This window comes from Bubalus kerabau, chromosome 5 (assembly GCF_029407905.1).
Source record: "Bubalus kerabau isolate K-KA32 ecotype Philippines breed swamp buffalo chromosome 5, PCC_UOA_SB_1v2, whole genome shotgun sequence".
Lineage (NCBI taxonomy): Eukaryota > Metazoa > Chordata > Mammalia > Artiodactyla > Bovidae > Bubalus > Bubalus kerabau.
In genome coordinates this window covers 5,809,582-5,831,691 of record NC_073628.1, presented here as the reverse complement: position 1 = coordinate 5,831,691, position 22,110 = coordinate 5,809,582, and the positions used below count along the sequence as shown (strand labels likewise).

At 59.7% G+C, this 22,110-nt stretch overlaps 1 protein-coding gene across 3 annotated transcripts; it reads right to left on the bottom strand.

Moving 5' to 3' along the window:
• Positions 1 to 4,500: 4,500 nt before the first annotated feature.
• Positions 4,501 to 14,090, bottom strand: CLCF1 (cardiotrophin like cytokine factor 1). 3 transcript variants are annotated; one of them, XM_055580672.1, is made up of 4 exons: positions 13,303 to 13,378; positions 12,705 to 12,803; positions 7,759 to 7,925; positions 4,501 to 5,942 (listed from the first exon to the last, which is right to left on the bottom strand). In XM_055580672.1, the coding sequence occupies exons 1-4, from the start codon at positions 13,331 to 13,333 to the stop codon at positions 5,448 to 5,450; spliced, it is 792 nt and encodes a 263-aa protein (XP_055436647.1). In that variant the 5' UTR covers positions 13,334 to 13,378; the 3' UTR covers positions 4,501 to 5,447. The 3 variants fall into 3 exon arrangements, with proteins under 3 accessions (XP_055436647.1, XP_055436649.1, XP_055436648.1); XM_055580674.1 differs by lacking the exons at positions 12,705 to 12,803; positions 13,303 to 13,378 and adding an exon at positions 13,983 to 14,090; XM_055580673.1 differs by lacking the exon at positions 12,705 to 12,803 and having other exon boundaries at positions 13,303 to 13,417.
• Between the last annotated feature and the right edge of the window lie 8,020 nt (positions 14,091 to 22,110).

Genomic DNA, 22,110 nt, shown 5'->3' with positions numbered 1-22,110 from the left:
ATGAATCTCCACACACACCAAGGGGGGACAGAAGTCCTAGATATGGGTCAGTCTTTGCAAAAGCAGGAAGCTGGCAAAGCATGACTGCCCTCCTACCGCCTCCTAGCAGAGTCGACTATACCCGCCACCCCCCCACCCCAACTCACAGTTCTCCATCTGGTAGGCATCTCAACATGGGGGTGAGAGTTCTTCATGCGCTGTTGGTGGGGTGGGGGTGGCGGGGAGCAACAGGGAGGAGGGCCTTCTCTCCTTCCCTCCCACCCTCCCTAGCCTTTCTGGGGACAAAAGGAGGTCTAGAGGTAGTGCCCTCCGCCCCCACCCCCAGCCGCCCCAACCGTGGGGACTGCAGGGCTCTGTGTTTCAGGTTCTTAAATTGACCTTGGCCTCCCTGGGCCTCTGGCTGTCAGTTCAGTTCAGTCGCTTAGTCATGTCCGACTTTTTGCAACCCCATGGACTGCAGCACACCAGGCCTCCCTGTCCATCACCAGCTCCTGGAGTCTACTCAAACTCATGTCCATTGAGTCGGTGATGCCATCCAATCATCTCATCCTCTGTCTTCCCCTTCTCCTCCTGCCTTCAATCTTTCCCAGCATTAGGGTCTTTTCCAGTGAGTCAGTTCTTCTCATCAAGTGGCCAAAATATTGCAGTTTCAGCTTCAGCATCAGTCCTTCCTATGAATATTCAGGACTGATTTCCTTTAGGATGGACTGGTTGGATCTCCTTGCAGTCCAAGGGACCCTCAAGAGTCTTCTCCAACACCACAGTTCAAAAGCCATCGATTCTTCGGTGCTCAGCTTTCTTTATAGTCCAACTCTCACATCCATACATGATTACTGGAAAAACCATAGCTTTGACTAGATGGACCTTTGTTGGCAAAGTAATATCTCTGCTTTTTAATATGCTGTTTAGGTTGGTCATAACTTTTCTTCCAAGGAGCAAGTGTCTTTTAATTTCATGGCTGCAGTCACCATCTGCAGTGATTTTGGAGCCCCCCAAAAATAAAGTCTGTCACTGTTTCCACTGTTCCCCCCTCTGGCTATAATATCATACTTAAGAGGTGGAACATGAGATAACCAGTGACACTAACTAATGAAGATAACCAGTGAAAACTCATCACGTCCCCTGAAGCATCTGTGGATGGAGAACCCATGATAAACCCATTCACAGAAAATCCTGATGAGCTGTGGTTTGTCAGGAGCTGCCTGCCCCGTGGTCCACAGGGCCAAACCCCAAAGAAAGACTCAGCACTGATGTCATAGTAAGGAACTATTTGGGGGGAAATGCCCTTTCCGGCTAGGTTCTCCTCTGTGTCCACTGCCTGCCCACCCCCCCCAACCATTTCCCTCTGCTCCCACCCAGCACCCCCGCACACAACTCAACAGCTCACAGCCACTCAGCACGCACTCTCTAGCCCTCTGGAGCCTCTCACCCCTTGATTCTCTGCCATCCCTGCCTTGCCAGTTCTCAGCCTTGGGAAATAGCCTCTCTTCACTCTGTCCACCCCCTCTGGCTACCTCTGGCTCGCTAGGAAATGTCAGAGAATGTCACAATCCTGCTGATGTGTCCACAGCAGAGAAGTGTTTGCTGACCTCACTGGTGCCCCAGCAACCCTTTTGATTCTCCTCTGCCTGTCCCTGATTCCATCCCCCAAACCTCTCAGTCCTTCTCCCCCACCACCCCTCACACAGCAACAACGTGTTCTGACCTCCTGCAGGTAAAAACGCCCACAGCAAACCACCCAAGCAAAACACCTCCCGTGATTCTGCTGCTCACTCTAGAGATTCCCTTTGCCACTAAACTCTGGAAGGAATAGGTTTATTCTTCCACCTTCCTTCTTACCACCTCCTTCTTTAATCTCACAATTCAGTGTCTCTCAACTGCTCTTGCAAAGGTGGCCTAGGACTCCCTGGTGACCAAAGCCAATGCAGTTTCTCCCCCCATTTCCTCTCGAGTCTCCTGGGGCTGCCTCTTTGAAATGCTCTTCCCTTGGCTTTTCACATACTGTTGTCTCTACGCTCTTCAAATCAGATCATCGAGTACTTTATCATTGTGGGGAAATGCTTCAAGGATGCAACAATGAATACACGGTGGAGCCTGCCCTCAGGATGCTACCTGGTTAAAAAGGAGGTGGACACAACCAGCCCTGGTCCTGCCCACCCTCCAGGAACGGTGTCAGATCCCCCTCAGGAGCACCCACTGTGTCCTGGGTGCTGGGAATACAGCGGGGACTGCAGACGCCACTTTCTCCCCAGTGGAGCTCTCAGACCAGCAGGGCCCTTGCCTGCCTGGATGCCATCACTCCTTCCTTCAAATAGTATTTCCCCTGCGTCTTTCTGCACTTAATCAAATTCTGCCTTGGATTCTAGCATTTGGCAGGGGGTGGGGATGGGGCGGGAGCTGGTCCCTTTTCCTGTATCGTTTAGTTCCACACGCTAATTGAACACCTTCTTTGGGCTTGGGCTTGAGCCTGAGCTGCATGCTGGAGAGGGAAATGGGGAAGACTCAGAATCTGCCCCCAGGAAGTACACAGTAGGCGGGAAGCACCTTCCTTCAGCCTGCATCCTGTTTAGCCCCTTGCCTGGTGCCTCACAGAACAACCATTGCATGGAGACAGCCCAGATGCCCTTTTCTTTCTATTTCCTTAAGCTGGTGGGTGGTGGGACCTGCAGGTGTCCCTGGGCACGCCTGGACCCCTCAGGGTGGGGTGTTCTCCCCACTTGGGTCAGGTGACTCAGGGACCTTTGACAGAGCCCGGCTCACCCCACCCACTAGCAGGTTCGTGGCTCCTGTACCTATACTCCCAGATCTCCCGCTTCCAGTGACTCTGCACTTGTCACCACCTCCCAGGGTCTGTCTGCAAGAGCAGGATTTTGTGCTTTTGTTTCTTATCGGCTCAGGCGAGCCCAGTTTCTTCCCAGAGAGACTTTGGGCTCTGTAAGGGCAGCAGCCAAGTCAGGTCCTGGCCTTCTTTTGGCTCTCCTACACCAGTTAGCACAGTGATGGGCAGGTAATTAGGTCTTTAAAATATCTGTCAACTGGTTGACATCACCCTCACTTGTTACTCCCTTTACTTAGGGCACTGTCTGCAAGAGGCCCTGGTAAAATATCCCCATATTACCTGGGAACAATTAGCACATGGATCCACCCAGCAGCTCTTCACCAGAGCATCCTGATATGCTGACATCAGTCATCTGTGATTATGGATCCTTGGCACCTCAGCCAAGCATCTCACTGTCATTGTGTCTCTTATCCCTTCCAACATTCTTATAAGGGTGTTAATTTTACCCATTTTACAGATGGGGAAACTGGACAGTAGAGAGCTTTAAATCATTTGTCCAAGGTCACCCAGCTGGTAGGTTATGGACCTGGAATTTGAGCTTAGATCATCCTTGATTGGGGCTTCCCAGGTGGCTCAGCGGTAAAGAATCTGGCTGCCAAGCAGGTGACGAGGCTTTGATCCTTGAGTCAGGAAGATCCCTGGAGAAGGTAGTGGCAACCCTCTCCAGTATTCTTGCCTGAAAAATCCCATGGAGAGAGGAGCATGGTGGGTTACGCTCCATGGGGTTGCAAAGAACCAGACGTGACTGAGTGACTAAACAACATCATCCTTGAACAGCGTCTGTCTTATTTGCTTGCGTTGCAGTGTGAGTTCTTCTCTATTCATTTTATGTGGAAGAGCCAAGTGTAGAATCACAGCTGAAGCCTGTGACTTGGCCTCAGTCTGTCATGCTCCATGGGAGATGGAAAGTGTCTAGATGGTGAGGGTTACTGCTGGGGGCTCAGACAGGTAGCCCCAGGTGGGGGTCCTGGGGAAGCTGAGGGGCTTGGAGAGAGAGCCAGAGGGCAGACAGGCAGCTTTGCACAGGGACAGACCTATGGGACCACTAAAGTGAGCCAGAGGAGTAAGGTGGATTAGCAAAGGCTGGGAAGAGGAAAGGAAGCGACAGAGGGGAAGATATTTGGGAGGACTTCTTGGACAGCAAGGAGATCAAACCAGTCAATCCTAAAGGAAATCAACCCTGAATACTCATTGGAAGGACAGATGCTGAAGCTCCAGTACTTTGGCCACCTGATTCGAAGGACCAACTCACTGGAAAAGACCCTGATGCTGGGAAAGACTGCAAGCAAAAGGAGAAGGGGGCAAAAGAAGATGAGATGGTTGAGTCCACTGACTCAATGGGCATGAGTCTTGAGCAAACTCAGGGAGATAGTGAAGGACAGAGAAGCCTGGCGTGCTGCAGTCCACGGGGTCACAGAGTCAGACATGACTGAGGGACTGAACAATAAGAGGAGAGGGTGGGTGAGGGGCAGGAGCATCTCCCCAGTGGACACATGGGAGAGAGCCTCTTCCCCAGCTCTTGGCCTCTCCTGGGCTAACTCTTGGGCTTCTGGCCCTTCACTAGCAGGTGTGGGAGCATAGGGCTGGGGGTGGGCAGAGGAAAGGCCAGGAGAACACGGGTGAGAGCCAGGGGTGGGGCGAGGTCAAGCAAAGAGATGACATTCTGGGGCAAGCATTTTATTTGTTAATACAAGAATAGAAATTCTGCAATAAATATCATCTAATAAATAACATCTCCAAATAAATAAATATTAATACAACAAACTTAAAAGAGTCATGAGTTGGGTGGGGCTGGGGGGCAGGGCCTAGGGGAGCTGCCCCCATACCCCGAAATGCTACCGCAATGTAAACTTTCAGGAAATTCTGTGGCTGTGGCTATGGTTGCCCTCCCCAGCCTGGGCAACCCACAGATACCCTGGGAAAGGGGGCGGAGGGGAGGCACCCTGCAGCTGGCAAGGAAATCCAAGGCTGTGTCCTTCTGGACGACACCCTGTGCCACGGATCACCTTGGTGACCCCTGGGTCCAGTCTGTCCCTGCCCCTCTGCTTTCAGTATTACCTCCATTGCAGACCCCACCTCTTCCATTTTTCATCCCATCTCTTCCGTCTGGACTTGGCCACCGTGTGTTTCCTGAACTGGATGTATTGAGTTGTTTGAGGGGTGGGGGAGCAACACCCATCTAAGGAGAGCAGGGCAGCCAAAGGGTTTCACCCCAGAAAGGCACATGTGATGGTGCCCCCCTCTCCCTGCCCTACAGTCACGCTTCCTGGAAGTGCCACTTGAGGGGCTGAGTGGGCGCTGGCAAGTGGTGGGCAGGAAGCAGGAAGCTGCAAGAGCCTCATGCCGACTGCAGCCACTCTGGGTGCCCTTGAGCATGACATCCTGTGGAAATGGGATGGGGCCTATTGCACCTCTTCCTCAGACCCGTAGGACTTAGGGAGGCCAGGAGGGGATGGGCCTCATTGCATCACACCCTCCTCCAAGTCCAGGGAGGCTGGAGGCTCACGGCTTCAGTCTCCTGGCTCAATGAGTGTTGGTGTACGCGTTTCTCCCTCCTAGAGTGGGAGCAGGACTGGAAGGAGGAAGGGAAGGAGAGGGTGGTCGGAGATCAGAAGCCACGGGCCTCCAGGTGTAGGGTGACTGCGGTGGCCGGAGGCTGCATCTTCTTCTTGAGTCGGTTGAAGTCCTTGGCTGAGCGCCACAGCCAGGTCTGCAGCTCCTTCAACAGCCAGAAGTCGTCCATCTTTTGGAGGAAGTCACTGTGGGCAGGGCCAGGGGCCCAGGTGGGCTCAGTCCCGGGCAGAGGCTGGGGCAGCGGGTAGCCCAGAGCTGCCATGACGCCTGCGATGCTGCCCAGCAGGCCCTGGAGGCTGGTGCAGAAGTGGGCCAGGCTGCGGCGCAGCTCGGCCGTGGCGGCCTGGCGGTTGAGGCCCCGCAGGTAGCATAGGAGGTGGCTGTAGGCCTCGTAGTTCTGGGTCAGCCGCAGTTTGTCGTTGAGGCTTCGCCACACCTCCAGGTTGACAGTGGCCTTGGGCAGAGTCTCCACCCCCAGCCGAGGGGGGTTGAAGTCAGGCTCGTTGAAAGGGGGGCCCAGGTAGTTCAGCTGTGAAAAGGAGAGGACGATGGGGAAGGAGGGGGCGGAGGAGCCGGCTGGCCTGCTGGGAGATGCTTGCCCCCAAAGCTTCTATTTCCTGCGTCCCCTGACACTGGCCCCATCTCCATGCTAGGCCTCCCCTAAGTTTCTCCAGGGATATCATTGGCATGGAGGTGACAGTTGAAGCAACGAGGGCGATGAGCTCCCCTATGGAGAAGTGCAGAAAGAGAAAAACACGCAGGAGAAACTCAGGAAGGACGTGCTGACTGGCTGAGAGCACAAGCCTTGGGACAGCGCCCCGCGGGGGGCAGGGCAGAGCGGAAGAGGAGCCTTGAGGACCCAGGAGGCCAGGCCACAGAGGTGAAGGTGGACCAGGAGAGTGCAGGGCCAAGAAGAGGAGCTCGAGAAGGCAGCAGGGCTCAGCAGCAGGGCTGCAAAACAGAGAGTGAGGACAGTGAGGCTCAGGAACACCGCTGGGCTTGGCAAGAATGAGGTGCCTGACGACCTTGGAGAGAACCGTTCCAGTGGCCTGGAAGCCAGATTGCAGGGGTTAAGGAGTGAGTGGGTGGAGAGGAAGTGGAGGCAGAGGGTGTAGACCACTCCTTCAAGAAATTTGGCAGGGAAAGCCCGGGGAAGAAAAAGGGTCAGGAGCTGGAGCGGGTAGCAGAGTCAAGCAGAGGTTTCCTGGATGGGAAGGCAGAAAGGAGAGCGGGTGGGAAGGCAGAGGGCCCGGGGGCACCCAAGCTACGCCTGCCCCCAACAAGCCTGGGCCACTCGCTGGAGGGCAGGGGACACGGTCCTCGCTGAGGCCCCCAGAGAAGGGCTCAGAGGTGCAGGGCTGCCGGAGGCAGAAGTGGGCCATCTCAAGAGCTGGGCAGGAGGAAGGGTGTGAAGACAGTCTAGGGACGAGGACAGAATCTTGCCAACCCTCAGGGGAGAGGCCTGGGGCCCAGGGAGAGGGCAAAGGAGCTCAGCTGGGAGAGAGAGGGAGAAGCAAGAGGCGAGGCCTGGGATAGGCAACCCCAGGGGGAGGTTCACACGCTGACAAGCTCAGAGACAAACTAATTTCCTCGGTGTATCCTGGGGCTGGAGCCAGCTCCCCCGCCACCCTCCTCCCCCTGCTTTCCCTGGCTCCAGAGTAGGGTCTGGGATGTGGAGGAGGAACACGGGAAGAGGGGCCAGTTCCCCACGGTCCTCGGCAACCCCGACCCTCCTCCCTTCTCTCCTGGGCTCTCCGAGCACCTCCGGACCGCACCCAGATCCTTATGGCATAGCTTCCATCCACATCCCGAACCCCCTGCCCCTCCTGGCCGGGGTTCCCTACAGCCCCCTTTTCTCCCCAAGTCCCCCTTAGGAGGCCCAGCCAGGATGGGAGAGGCAGACAGAAGGGGAGGCCCATGGGTCCAGAGCAGCAGGGCCCCAGGTCTGGGGCAGAGACGAGCTGGAACACAGGCATGGGGGGTGGGGCCCTCCAGCCCCACCCAGCCCCACCCGGGCAAGAGACACCACAACACGGTGTAAACAGAGGAGACTTCCCTGGCCCTCAGGGGGAGGCGGGCGGCTGGGCTGGCAGCCAGTGCGGCAGTGGGCCAAGGCGGGTGCAAGGCCTGCCCACATGCCTGGTCCTGGGGCCAGGGATGGGGAGGAGGGGGCACTTTCCCCAACAGTGAGGGCAGGAGATGGGCCAGCCAGGGGGACTCCTGAGAGCCCAAGCCCCTCCCCGTCACCCCGTCATTCACCAGGACCCCCACTCTCTTGGTGTTCTCTCTTCTCTCACCCCCGTTCTTCACCCAGCTCCCAGCCCCTGAGCAGCCCCGATACTCACATAGGTCCCAGCCAAGCTGCGGAGCTGGTGCTCCAGGTAGCGGGTGAGGTCATAGGTTTTCTGGATGGAGGGGCCGGGCCCCGGGTCTCCTGTGCGGTTGAGGGCTGGCACTGCAGGGAGCTGCCAGAGCACGGTGCACAGACACGCGAGCATCCCCCACGAGTCCCCTGTGGACAGGGCAGTGAGGAACCTGAGGGTGGCCTGGCCTGGCCCAGGAGGCAGCTGGCAGGTGTCTGTCCCCACCTTGGGTGGGAGCAGGGCGAGGGTGGGACACCAGATGGGAGCAGGCAGAATGGGGGGGGGGGTGGCGCTTCCTGGTCTGAGAGAGTGTGTTCATGGAGGCATATTTGTGTTTGAGGACGAGGGCTTGGCCTGTGTGTCTACCAGGAGGTACTGGAGAGCATTTGTGTGTCAGCTAAGAGTCACCGTGAGTGTGTGTGTGTGTGTGTGTGTGTGTGTGTGTGTGTGTGTGTGTACGTGGAGGGACAGGCCGAGGGACTGCGAATCAGAATCAGTATTCCCAGGTTCCAGCTGTACCTCGGCTTTCTCTCCCACCCTCTGCAGCTTAGGGGGAGCCCAGGGGCTGGGAAACAGCATGTGTCAGAGATTCAGGTTGAGAGAAGTCAGCCCTGAGAGGGACACGCAAGAGGCAGCCACGAGTGGGAGTCGAGCCAGAGGTAGGACGCAGGGTCAGACCACCAGGGTCAGAGGCAAAGTGTAGCTGTGGACACCAGGGCCGGGCGGGCTGAAGGACATGGGGCTGGCTCGGGTGGGTGGTGGGGGCTATATTCTGGGATTTGATTCCAGTGCGTGAAAAGTGTAGGATCGAGTTAGACTGAAGGAAATGTGGTGTTCGCTCTGAGAGGCTGGCTGCAATGAGATTTGCCCCCATGCTCCTCTAGGGTATCAGATGGGAGAAAGTTAGACCTGAATGAGACCTGGGGATCGGTCTGCCGTGAAGACAGGCCGGGGGTGGGGCGGAAACAGCATGAGATGTATTTGATGAGTCCCGCTTGTCCACTGGTGGTACTGGAGAGTTTGGGCCCTGCAGGATACCAAAGGCCAGGGGTCAGAGCTGTGAGGAAAGGCTCAACCACTGGGAAACATGATGTTCCCAGCTTTTAGATGAGGTTCAAGGTCAAGAGCACTAGACCAGGATTCAGTGGGCCTTGGGATTGGCAGTGGCAATGAGGGTTAGGAGAGAGTAAGGCTGTAATTGGCACTGGGCTAGATTAGGTTTAAGGACTGGGTTCCTTTTAAAGTTTCAGGTTAGTTTATTGGGATCTGGCTGACTGAGTGTGGCTGAGGTTTGAGTCCAGCTGGGGGATGTGGTTAGGTTTGGTCAGGGAGAGGGTTGGCTGGGGCTGAAGTTTGTGCATCTGTTGGTGTAGCTGTCTGATGGGGTGATACATGGTATGTCACTCAGAGTAGGGCTAGTTTGGGTTTTGAGCTTGGGGAAGTGTGAGGTCGAGAGTGGTTTCCTTCTTTTATAGATTATATCCTGTCAAATTTTCTACAATGACTTGCTTTGATAGAAATAAGTTGGATATGGGTTTAACAAATTGATTGTAGTTAAGATTTATGGTAAGTGTGGAGTTAGAATTAACACCAGGTATGTTTAGACTTAGTCATATGCTTGGTCAGAGGTTTAGAGAGGGTTGCAGCCTCGGAGGGTTTAGGATTCACGTGGTCTGGAAGGTCTCTGTGGAGGGCAGGGCTCAGGTGCGACCTGCAGTGGCCCGCTGGTCGGTCTGACTGCTTCAGATGCTTTACCGGCTGGCTGCACTGATGGAGCACGGTAACAGGGCGCCTCTAGTCTCAGGGATTCTGCTGTCTTGAGTGAAGGGCTCTTGCTTGAGGATATGTGTGTGTGTGCGTGCATGCACGCATGCACACACGTGCCCCACCCATGTGTGTTTCAGGACAGAAGGCAGGGCCAGACCCATAACTGCTGCCTAGGGAGACAGGCTCCCCTTTTCCTCTTCTCCATCTGTAGCCTGTGGCTTCCCTCCCAAATGGTCCTCTCCTCATCCTTCCTTTCCACCCCTAGCTCTTGCTGACTCTGAGTTCCCTTCTTTTTCCTCCCCACCCCTCTCTTTTTTTGGCTGCACTGAGCAGCATGTTGGGGGGATCTTAGTTCCCCAAGCAGGGATCAAACCCATGCCCCCTGCAGTACACACGTTGAGTCTTAACCACTGGACCACCAGGGAAGTCCCCCTGAGTTCCTTTCTATTCCCTGTTCTTCACATCCCAGACAACTCCAGGCCCTTCTTCTCTGCTGCCCTCAGCCTGGCTGGCTGGCTGAGTGCCCAGGATCCTATGGGCACAGCGAGGAGTTAGTTTCAGGGGTTGCAGACCTGCTGAGTGGGGAGCAGCCCTTCTGGGACTGAGTCTGGTCCCTTCTCACAGTTAGTGATGACGCCGAGGGTCCCAGCAGAATCAGCAGTTAGGAGCTAGGCTCGGTTGGCTCTTTACCCCACCCTGCTCTGGGCAGCCCTGCCAGCCAAAGATCTAGGACTGGGCGCTGCCTGGCACACAGAGGGTGGGGGCGGGGGGTCAGGAACCCAGTTCTGGGCCTTGTTCTTCCCTCCCCCTCTGGGCCGTGTGGGACATCCCTGGGGAGGACTGGCTCCCTACACAGGGACGGCACAGGGAGAAGCCTCTGGAAAAACAAGAGCGAAGTCATCTGGGCAGAAAAACGGCTCATGAAATTAACCAGACAAGGCCGGTGTTTCCAGGAATATTTCAGTTCTGAGGTAACTGTGTCACTGAAGGCTGGGGGGGTGGGAGGGTGGGGGGAAAGAGCTGAAGGACCTGAGGGATCGAGAGGGAAGGAGCCTCAGAAATCCAGAGGGAGAAGAGGCAGGAGGGGAGTAGAAGGCCAAAGGGCTCTCCTCTGTCGGGATGGCTGCTGCTCTGGGCAAGATGTCCCACCTCTCAGGCAGCAAGACTGAGAGCTGTCTGGGCAGAGAACACCTGTGGGTCAGCCGTGGGCCCTGGGCTCCCTGCAGCCTGCCTGACTCCCTCGGAGGGCAAGTGCTGGGGCACCCTGGAGTCATCACACTCCCCCTCCAGGCGCAGGGTGTGCAGGTGGGCTGGCCACTGGGGGGCTGTGTCCTGGGCCCCCTCCCCCAGCCCTGGCCCCCAGCCCGGCCCCCCCGCCCCAACTCTGCCTCTGGCTGCTGCCCACTGATTGTTTACATCCCGTCTTCCCCTGTGTTTATAAATCCGGCTGAGCACGTGAGGAGCTAATGAGAGCAGCTCACATTTCCTGCTGTGGGGGCCCCCCGCCACCCCCCCATCCTGGCCCCCGCCCCGGCCAGCCCCTAATTCCATCCAGATCCCTGGGCCCTGGGAACCAAGGCCCCCCTCATGAACACACACACACACACACACACACTCAGCCCACGCACGTGCATGGCCACCCTGACACGGCTGTACAGGCAGGCAGACCCCATGGACGCGTGTCTCTAGGCAGCTGCCCCCTTCAGCCCGTCTCCCCCATTCTGACCTCAGTCAGGAAAGATAGGGGGCTCAGCAGTGCACACGAGCCAGGGCAGTCACAGTGGGGAGGACCGGTCAGCCAGGAGACTCTGCACCTTGGACTGGTGGCTCAGAGCCGTCAGCCCGACAGGTAGGAGCTGGGAGGCGCTGCCCAGAGGTGCAAGGAAGAGTGAAGGCCCTGCCTTGAGGCCAGGCCAGGCCCAGCACCCTGGTGACCTCGGAGGGGTCGGCGGGGGAGCACCTCGGGAACGCAGCCACTGAAGGGGTGCTGGGTCCACGGTGGCAGGAGAGTCAGGGAACAGCTCTGGGGGCCACCCCCCAGACCCCCTTCTCAGAAAGGCCCAAAGGAACAGCCCAACTTTCCTGGTCTTCTGAGCTGGCTGCACCTCCCCTGTCTTCCTTCTCTCCCTTCCATCATTCTCTCCTTGGTTCCCTATCCCCCAGGCAACTGAGAAGAGGCTTAGGGAGTGGGTAACGAGTGGGCCCAGAAGTCAGGAGACCTCTCTGTCACCAGCCCATCCAGTGGCTGGCCTTGTGTGATGGGATCGCACTGTGCAGCTAAATTTCAAACCACGTGGCACTCCTGCTCTGCTGTCCTCTTCAGCAGCCCCCTCCCTGCCCTTCTCTTCCAGCCTAAATGATAGAAGAGGAAACTGAGGCCCAGGGAAAGAAGCAGATGGGCAGCCCGCCTCCCAGCCTTGAGGAGTCCATTCCCAACCAGGAGTCGGGCTTTTGTTGGAGTCCAGGGTCAGGGTTGTGCCACAAGAGGACCCTGGGTGGAGCCGGGCAGAAAGCAGGCATGGTGGGGGTGCTGGAGCGCAAAATGAAGGAAATAGCCCAGCAATTGTGTGGGTGTGCTTGAAAGGGTGTTGTTATCCAGAGAGTGTGGGAGGGGCTCAGGGAGCGTACAGGAGCTAGAGTGTGAATAGACAGGTGGGATTGTGGGGAGGAATGTGAAGTGTCACTAACAGCGTAGTAGCTAGTGCCGAGGGGGCTGTGCAAAAGTGTGAGCGGCCAGCGCAGGGCTCTGCCAGGGGGAGAGGGAGCCACCACACCAGCTGGGAGGTGAGGCCTCTCAGGGCTGCAGCGGGACAGTAGCTGCCACCTCTGCCTGGCGCCTGTTTCCTCCCCGCGGTTGGCTCCAGGTCAGCGAGGGTGTCTGAGCCAGTGAGGGCACCGGGTCTGCTCTGTAGGCGCGGGGGGTGTATCCCCGTGTCCCGCGGGAAGGGCAGACATGTGCTCCCGCAGCCGGGGAGGGGCTCCATGGGGACAGGGAAAGCACAGAGGTGTCAGCCTGGAGGGGTCAGGGTCAGAGAGCGCCCGACCGAGGAGCGCGTCCAGTCCCCCCACCCCGCCCCCCCACAGCCGCTCTCCGAGGCTCGGACCGCGCCGGCCAAGCCGGACCTCCAGCCGCCCCTCCCCTCCCGGCAGCCCCCTCCTACCCCAGAGGGGCGGGCCGGGCCGGGCGCAGGAGGAAGCGGGGACGCGTCCTCTGGGAGGTGGGAGTCTGGGGAGGGCATCTGGAACGCAGAGCGGAGTCGCTGGGAAGGAAGGTGGGGAGAACCGGGATGAAGGGACTCGGGCGAGGCCCGGGGCCTGGGGGGTTCCCTCGAGGGGCTCGGCCCGCTCGCCCGCCCTCTCCCCTCGGCGGTGACCTCTCGCTCCCGGCCCCCTCCCTGCGGCGGCGGCGGCGCCTTCCCCCTGTGTGGCCCCGGCGCCCCCGGCCCCGCCCCCGGCCCGCTCCCGCCCGGTCGCTCCCTTCCCGGCGGCGGGGGCGGGGGCGGGGTCCGGGGGCGCCGGGGCTCCGGGCTCGGCCGGGCCGCTGCCCTTTCCCGCGCCGTCCACTCCCTGCCCGCCCTCCCGCGGGCCGCCGGGGCCAAGCGGCCGCCGCCGCCGCTCCCCCGCCGGTGACAGACTTTGCTGCCCGGTCCGGCCGGGCTGCGCCCGCCACCGCCCCCCTCACCAAGCCCGCCCGCACTAATCACTCCCAGGCCACTGCGGGCCGGCCCGGGGGGCTCGCGGCCGCCGCCCGGCCCCTACCTGCCGCCGGCTCGCCCGCCACGGGCAGCATGGTGGCTCCGGCCGCGCGGCGCGCAGCGAGGAAGCCGCGACTCCCGCGGCCCGGCCCGGACCAGCCCGGCGCGGCTCTGCCCTCCGCCCTCCTCTCGCCCGCCCTCCTTCCCGCCCTCCCCTCCCGGCGGGCCGGGGAGGGAGAGCGGCGCGGCCCGAGGTGTCGGCCTCCCCTCGCCTCCCGTCGGCCCGGCCTCGGACTCCCCTGAGCCCCCCTCCCTCCCGCCCGCTTCCTCTCCCGGCCCCCTCCTCCTCCGCGCGCGCCGTCTCCTCCCGCAGACCCGCTCCCTCCTCGGACTCGCTCTCCCGACTTTGGCGCGGGGCTCGGTCCTCCGGGGTCCCGGGACCCCGCCTCGCCGGGCTCCAGGTGGCCGCCTCCCAGGTCTGTGGGTCGCCCGGGCTGCCCGCCGCGCTCCGGCCACCTCCCGGCCCCGCCGAGCGGACTCCAGGAATGCCGCGTCCCCGCCCGGCCCCTCTCGAGGGCGCCCGGCCCGTGCCCCCCCCGCCCCGGCCCGAGCCCCGCAGGCGGGGGCAGCGCCCGGCTCCCCGGCCCGGCCCCGGCTCGGGACTCCCGGGGGGAAGGACGGGAACCGGATCTGGCGGCTCCCGGGCGGGGGCGGGGGCCGGGGCCTCGGACGCCTGGCTCCTACCTGCTCGGAGGTCCATGGGGCTGGGGGCCGGGCGGGCCGGGCGCGGCTCCTCTCCCGGAGGCTGGCGGAGTGGGAGGGCGAGCCGCGGCTCCGGCGAAGCTTTAATAATCCCATCCGCCAGGCCCACTCGCAGGTTTTTTTCGCTCGGTTTTGGATTTTTTTTTTTTTTTCGGTGTGGGACATTCTGCAAACTTTTTTTTTCTGACGTGTAAAGCTGTAACCACAAATTGTAGCGGCCCTCCCCGGGGTGGGGGGAGGAGGGGGGAGGAGGGAAGGGAGGGCTTCTGGGGCTCCTCTCCCTCCCACAACACCGAGGGGGGGTGAGGTGAGGCGAGGCTGCGGCGGTACCACCCCGGGCCTCCTGGGGGAGGGGGCGGGAGGGCATCCGTCCGTCGGCAAACTCCCCAGACAGGGGAGTGAGCTGGCCGCCCCTTTTCTTCTCCTTGGGTGTCGGCCTGGGGCGCCGGCCCCCCACCCCCGGCGGGGTCCCGCTCTCACCCTACCTCTGCCTCAGCATCTCTAACCTCCCCACCCTCACTCCCCACCCCCCACCCCGAGTAAACGCAATGACACATTCTCCCAAATGCCAGCGAGCTGGCTTCGAAGCAAGTGATGGTGTTTTTCCTGCTGCCCTTTGTCTGGGCTGACCGCCCCCCTTGCCTATTGTCCCGCCGCCTGTCCCATTTCCAAACACCGAGGCTAAGCGAGGCGCCCGGGCTGGGGCAGGTGACTAACCGGCTCACAATGCCCCTCCTCCGGTGGGGGGGGGGGCGGGTAGAAGGCACCACAGGCCCACTGCCCAGTGCGGAGGGAACAGGGCACTTGGCAGAGGGTTCTTCCCTCCAGTTCACAGGGTTCTGCATTCTTCCTGCCCCTGGCCAGGAGAGTGCTTATGGGTGGGGGACTCGTAATTCATTAATCAGCACGAGGCACCGGACCAGTTTCAACACCAGAGGTTTCAGGGGTGACTCAGCGAGACCGCTTGGGTGCAAGGCGATGGAGAGACCCAGAGTCCCCACTTGTGAAATGCTTTCCCATGAAGACTCTGCTTTCTCCTGCCTTTGGAGTTGGGGCTGTGGGCTTTCTGGGTGGTGGGGGTAGGGGTGGTTGGGCTGTGAAGTGCCCTCTGTCCGTCCTTCCCTAGACACTGGACAGGGACTTGCCAGGCGGGATCCCTAGGAGACCCATAAGCCCAGACCCTCCCTGGAGGGTCTCTCTGTCTCCCTGCACAGATGACTGCCAAGGAGAGTGCAGAGGAAACGCTTTCATCTGGGGGAGTGCAGACATTCCCACTCCACTTTTCTTTGGTCATTTGGTCTCCAAGGCTTGAATGCTCTAGAGGGCCAGACCACCAATTAAATCACTTGGTAATAAGTTGCTTTTGTTGTAGTCTATTTGCCGCCCCAAGGAGGGAAAGGTGGTGGTGGGCCAGACCTGCACAGTGACTCCTCTCAAGAACGGCATCAAAGCCTGCGCCCACCACGCCTGCCCTGGTGCCCCCAGAGAAAGAAGGGTACCCTGCCGGCCCTGCTCTCGCCCCTCGAGGCTGCGGGTCAGAGAAGGAGGCACGGTCCTGCCCAGAGCCGGGTTCCCAGAGCAGCTCTTCACTTTCCTTCACTTCCAGAACTGAGGTGGGGGGGTGGGGGGGGTGGGGAAGAAGTTTGTTTTCAATTACCTCACTGGAGTGGGACAGACTTTGTTGTTGGGTTTTTTTTTTCCCCCTTTTTATTTTTTTTTTCCCTAAACGAGGAGAAAAAGAGCTGGGAAAGGGGAGCTGGCCTGCGGTGGGGGGCAGGGGCTCTTCTTGGGAGTCAGGAACAGCTCCGATGAAACCTGCCTTGGGGGGGCCCTTGGAGAAGTGCTTAGGGGGGCCTCCCCCTGCCCCTCCCCCAGCCAGAATGCTGGAGTTTCAATGACATTCTTGGCGGGCAAGCCCGAGGATCTTTTGATGCCCATGCCAAGGTCAAGGAGGCAGATGCCCAGTGGGTGACAGGCACTGAGACTGGCCAGGAGGTCTCCTAGCAGCTACCCTTTTGGAGGGAAGGGGCAGGGGAGGGGGAGAGGGGAGCCGCTCAAGCCCTTCTGCCCGGGTTTGCAGCCTGCTCCTTGCGGAAAGTGTCTGCACAGACAATGTGGTTTGGATTTGGCTGAGCCCCTCAGCACCTTATAAAGCACCTTGCTGAGTCAGGGAGAAAGCAGCCCCAACACGGGAGAGAAGGAGGGGGCCAGGAGAGAAAGGGGAAGGAGGGAGAGGGGAGCTAAGGAGGGGGGCGCTGAGGGAAGAGGAGGGAGAAGAGAGAAGGGACAGGGCAGGAAAGAGGAGACACAAAGAGACAAATCGGTAGGTGGGAGTGGGAAGGAGGGGGAGGCCGACTGAAGAAGGAAGAGGAACCCGGTTTAGTGGAAGGGGAGGGATGTGTCCATGCCCCCCACCCCCACCCCGGCAAATGTTCACCTCGGGAGTCTAGAAATCATTGGTTTGCAGGAACTGAGGGTTGTAACTCTGGAATGGGGACCCAGGCCAGCTGGTGCAGGGACAAGTGGCTTTCCACACAGCCCCACCCGGAGCTGGACGCCCCGACCCCATGAGCTGGGGAAGCCCTGTTTTCCCTCTGCCTCTTGTCTGGACTTGCAGCCCTGCCCTCTCCCCTCACCTGGGGGGCGGGGGTGGGGGGGCAAGCCGCTCCCCTCCCCATCTTCCCCACTGCCCAAGGGAAAATCATCTCCATCTCCAAGCTGCCAGTGCCCCTCTGCCATGTCTGGGCAAAGGCAGCATGCCGGCGACGAGCTGCCAGTTGGGCCGGGGTGGGGGCTGGAATAAAGACAGTGCCTTTATTCTGCCAAATCCCCAAGGGGGTGGGCTGGTGGGGGTTGGGGGTGGTGAAGGAAGAAGGGAGGGGTGGAGAATGGAGAGCCCCTACAGGGTTTCTGTGGGGTGGCCTAGGCACAGGTGGCTGCCCTCTGATTTCCAGGTGGAGACCTTGGGGGAAGTTCCTGCTCCCCCGTGGCTCTCAGACAGGGAGGTTTGCCAGGGGCCCTTCCAGCTCTCTCCGTCTGAGATTCCTGGTGGGGGCAGGGCAGAGGTAAGATGAGGGGATGCAGAGGGGCGGGGCAGATCCATCTGTCCCACGAGGGCTCCTACAGGCATTTCCTGAGCCCCAGCGGGGTGCCAGGTCTTGTAAAGGACAGAGGAAAACCCACCTCTGCCTTCAAGAATTTCAGAGTCTGGTGACAAAGGACACTCATTAAACTGAGATCAGAGGGAAGGCCAGCTCTGGGAGGAGGCGGAGCTTTTGGGTGGATGTGTGGCTGGATGGCAGAAGGGGTGGCTACAACCACTGGCTGAAGCCCTGAGGTCCCATGGGCGAGCGCGAGCGGGTGGAGCAGGTGGAGGGCAGGATGGGGAGTCAGGATGCTGGGCTTCCAGCTGGCTGGAGTGGCCTTGGGACAAAGCCCGTCACCTCTCCGTGGAATGGGATATGACCACCTCCCCAGAGCATGGTGGGAGTATCCGTGAGCCGATGAGGAGGATGTTGTTCTGATGCCCTGTCTGGCCTTCTTCCAGACTTCACTCCTTACCATCCGCAGGGGTTAGCCAGTCAGTCCTCAAACGGTGTGTCTGGGTAGGGGGCAGAGCTGGCACCCAGAGATGACTGAGCTGCCCTCCAAGGGGGTGGGGGTGAGTCAGTCTTGACTCAGGGATGGGCTAGGGTTCCACCCCTCCCTCCTGCCTCCCCACCTCCCCCGATAACTGGCACCCCCAGGGAAGGCTGTCTATATGCCCAAAAGACACCGTGTCCCACACAGCTGCAGAGTTGACACTGAAGGCCCCGTGGCCACCGGGGTGTCCGAGGAAGGCTCTGGTCAGTGCCCTCTTGGTGGCTGAACAGGGGTGCAATACTGGAGAAGCCATGGAAGTGAGTGAGGACATCCATCCATCCATTCATTCATCTATTTGTTCACCAAACCTTCATGAGTTCCTGCTCCATGCCAGGCGCCAGGGACACAGAGCCCGAAGAGGACAGGAACCCTAAGAGGCCCTGGGGTCAGGGGGTGGAGGCCCCGCCCCAGAGACTGCCAGCCTGCTGCCATGCCTGGCGTTTCTCAGTGACGTGCTACTCTTTTGCACCTCTTGGGCTTAACTCATGACAAGTGTTAAGACACACTGAGCTCTTGCCACGAGTCAGGTCCTGTGCTAAGGCTTACGTGAATGATTTCACTCCATTCTTACAATAACCCTAGATAATAAGAACTGGTGTTTCCCCATGTGATACACGAGGGGACTGAGGCTTGGTAAGATGAAGCCACTTGGCTGAGGTCATGCCAGGAGGTAGAACCAAGGCTGGATCTGAGGGCCGCTGGCCTTGAGCACGGCTCCCTCTTCACCATACCCACCATGCAGGGACCCTTGAGAAGAGAAGAGGTTGGATGCAGAGACAACAGCATGTGCTGAGCACTGCCTGGCTCAGTCAGTTCAGTTCAGTCCAGTCGCTCCGTCGTGTCCAACTCTTTGTGACCCCATGGACTGCAGCACACCAGGCCTCCCTGTCTATCATCGACTCCCGGAGCTTGTGCAAACTCATGTCCTCATGTCCGTTGAGTCAGTGGCTCGGAGGCATCGAACCTGGGGCGCCCCTGGTCTCTTCAGGACACTAGCACACCCTCTGGAACAGAGAGTCCCCATGTGCCTGGAGCAGGAGGCCTGGGCTCTCCTGCCCACAGCCCCCACCCATGACTGATGGGCCAGGCACTCCATGTGGGCCTCCTGGGTCGGTGAGAGGCGCCAGCCAGGAGCACTTGCGTCCCTTCAGTAGATTCCATGAGCAGAGCATGGAGTTAGAACCACGGAATGAGCACTGAGCTGGGAGTCAGATAATGGCCTGCCCACAGAACCAGGACAAGGGCTTCCCTGTGCCTCCTGAGGCCCCGACTCTGTGGTCTGCAACATCCCAGGAGGGGCGCCCCCTCAGGGCGCAGGGGCCACAGAGGGCAGGAGGGGGAGGAAAGGCAGCATGCACTTCCCCTTTTCCTCCAAGGGCAGGAGCCCAGAGGGCCCTGCCTCACCCTGAGCTGGCTGTGATGCCAGCGGAAACCCCAGGACCAAAAGCCTACTCCTAGCTTAGGAATGGCCCTGCCCTGCCCCATATCCCCCACCCGTGCCTGGACCAGCTTCGCTCCCAGCCCCCTGCCTCCTACCAGCGGAGAGGACCCCTGCTGCTTCCTGCCTCTGCCCTGCCCTATGGGGCAGGGGGAGCTCGCTCCCCCCCCCACCCCATCTGCAAGGATGTCAGGGTGATGGATGTGTGAGGAGGGCAGGGCAGAAGGGACACCCCCAGCTGCTCCCCTCCGTCCGTCTGCCAGGAGCTTTCCCCGCCATTCTCCGGGATGTTCCGCTGCCCTGGCCAGCCCATGCCGTGGGCTCTGTGACTCTGTCTCCCCTGGCAGAGGAGTGGGGTTACCTCTCCTTGGGCTGGAAGATCCTTATCCTGCCCTGCTGAGTCACTGCCGGTCCCCTCCCTCCCACCAGCCTTCTTCCTTCAGTCTTTCTTCAGACTGTCTGGGTTGCACAGGGGCCCCTGGGGGGGTCAGGAGGACAGCCGGCAGCTGCTACCTCCTTGGGGCCATCCCAGCACGGCTGGGAGCTGCCTTCACCAGCTGCGTGACCTTGGGCGAGTCACTCGACCCCTCCACACTCTGTCTTCTCTTGCATAAAACAGGGTGATGATAATGGTATCCTCCTCAGAATAAGGGATAATTGACTGGGCATGGCAACCCACTCCAGTATTCTTTCCTGGAGAATCCCATGGAACCTGGCAGGCTACAGTCCATGGGGTCGCACGTCAGAAGCAACTTAGCACCCATGCAGTACTTAATACAAGTCAAACCTCTGGTACTTAACGTGCGACAATGTTACATATTATTATTTTCTCGCTCTGTCCTCCTGTCTCTGGCCATGGTGCTGCCCTGACCACTGACCCCTGACCCCTGCAAGCCCCGTGTTAATCTGCCTGCACCTTCTGTTCTTTCCCTTTGGCCTTCTTCCTGAGCCCTGTCCCCAGCACCCCTACTCTGACACCCCACACCAGGCACAGACACGGAACCCTGGAAAGTTATAGAGCTGGGCCGCTGCTCAACTTTCCTCCAGCGGGTCCTGAGCATCAGCCTTGGCCTCCCGCATGGCCTCCTCGTAGGCAGTCAGCGTGTTGGAAGATGGACACAGGCACAGTGAGCTCGGAGGTGAGGAGGGGAGCCACCCGCCCCCCCCCAGCCATCCCGGGTGCAAGCCCCCTTCTGTCTGTGAGGGGCTCCCCGCTCCCTGGCCCCAACAGACACCTTTCCGGGGCCCACCTCATGGTCCCCGGCAGAGCCCCCCAAACACGTCCGCTTCAGCTGCTGACTGCTGCGAAACTTGTTCAGTGAAACCGGGGCTCAAGAGCTCAGACAAGTGCAAGAAGGGCTGTGGTGCCCAGAAGGCAGGGGTCAGAGGTCAGGAAGATGTCAAGGGAAACTGTGAGGGTGTCTGGGGAAAGCCAAGTAGTTGGGGAACCGCACTTGGCCTGGAACGGGCTCCCGGGCCAGGAGGAGCTTGCGCTCGGGTCTTTGGGGCCCAGTCACCCCCAAGGCTGTCTGAAGCACCTCCTATATGTGCCTGCAGGACAGCGTGGTCCTATGGAGACCTGCACCCTGCCCGCCAGGGGCTGGGGTCTGCGGGGACAGAGGGAAGATGGCTGCAGAGGCGCCCTGCTCTTAATGAGTGGTCTCCTCCCTGCCCTGCCCTAAGCTCTCTGAAGTCTCTCCTCTCCCCTGCACTGTAGTAAGCCCACCTCGGCCAGGGAAGATGGCTCTTGGGGCCCTCTCCCTTGGGTGCTTAGCGCAGTGTTGGACACCGACCTGGGACCCTTGGACGCCCACTTGCCCTCCCCAGGGCAGCCTGGTCTCTGAGCTGGAAGCAGGGACTGGACACGGTGTCTGTCTCCCTCTGCTGGTTCCTGAGGGCACAGCCGGGCCGGGCCGCTTTCCCAGAGTTGGCAGTGCCCACGGCTCCCCAGATAGCCGACGGCAAGCGTTGGGGACACTGAGGCAAGGGCCTGGGAGTCAGACTGGGCTTCAGGCTGTAGGAATACGGATGCTGCCTCCCGGGTCCCTGTGGCCCGAAGCCTGCCTCCTACAAGGGCCCTGGGGTGGTCTTAGGGAGGCCAGGTCGTCTCCCTGATGTCTTCTCCACGGGCCAGCAGGCCCCAAACAGCTTCCTTCCCTTCTAACCCATGAATGGAGCTGTCATCCACAGATTTATCTAAACCTTTTGTGAAGCTATTTCTATTTCCAGCCGAGAGCACATCTTGGGGTAATGAGTTCCATCGAGTCCTCCCCTGCTGGGGGAAGCATGCTGCCTTTGATTTGTCCTGAACTTACCTCACTTGCGCTCCGAGGGGGCCCTGTAACTCCAGCATGCCAGGTTCTGCTGAACAAGCCTGAGCTTTCCCCTTCCCATCTGCGGCTTTAAAAAATTCCATCTCATCTCCCATTCACCTCCAGCCCTGCAGACAGAAGGGACCTGGTGTGTCAGCTGTGCTCGGAGCCTGGCAGTGCCAGCCCCCAGCAGCTGGCCAAGATGGCGAGGGGTCATCTTCTTCCCACAGTGGGGCAGAGGGTGCGCTGAGGGCCCAGGATCGAGCGGGCACACGGCCACCACCCTGAGCCTTTTCCTGGGGCTGGCTGAGTCCTGCCCCTACCCGAGTTCTTCCTCTGAGCCTTCTCCAGTTCCTGGCCTCCAGACTTTTCCTCTGTAAAGTTACTGTGGGGAGCGGTCCCTCCCCGTTCCTAGTGTGGATTCACCCTGGCTTCATCTGTGTTGATGATTTATTCTGTCCCTGGTCCCGACCCCAGAATACCGTGAGGGACCACTCCAAAGGCAGAGAAGCCAGGACACAGTAACCAGAGTAACAGCAACACTGACCGCGCGAACGAAGGGCTTTATGAACATTGAGAAAGTTAATCTTCGCAGCCTCTAAGATAGGGACTGTTAGCTGTTCCTCCCCCAATTTACAGATGAGAAAACTGAGGTTCAGAGAATATAAAAGCAAAGCGTTCATTTGCACAGAACCTGAAAGTGATGAGGCCAGGATTC

Excerpts from the sequence above, each read along its gene's own strand:
- CLCF1 (XM_055580672.1), bottom strand. The coding sequence starts at position 13,333 with ATGCTGCCCGTGGCGGGCGAGCCGGCGGCAG. Across the intron at positions 12,804-13,302 it reads GGCGGGCGAGCCGGCGGCAG|CGACTCCGCTCTGCGTTCCA; the intron begins GTAGGGGCCGGG and ends CTTCCTTCCCAG. Across the intron at positions 5,943-7,758 it reads GCAGCTTGGCTGGGACCTAT|CTGAACTACCTGGGCCCCCC; the intron begins GTGAGTATCGGG and ends TCCTTTTCACAG.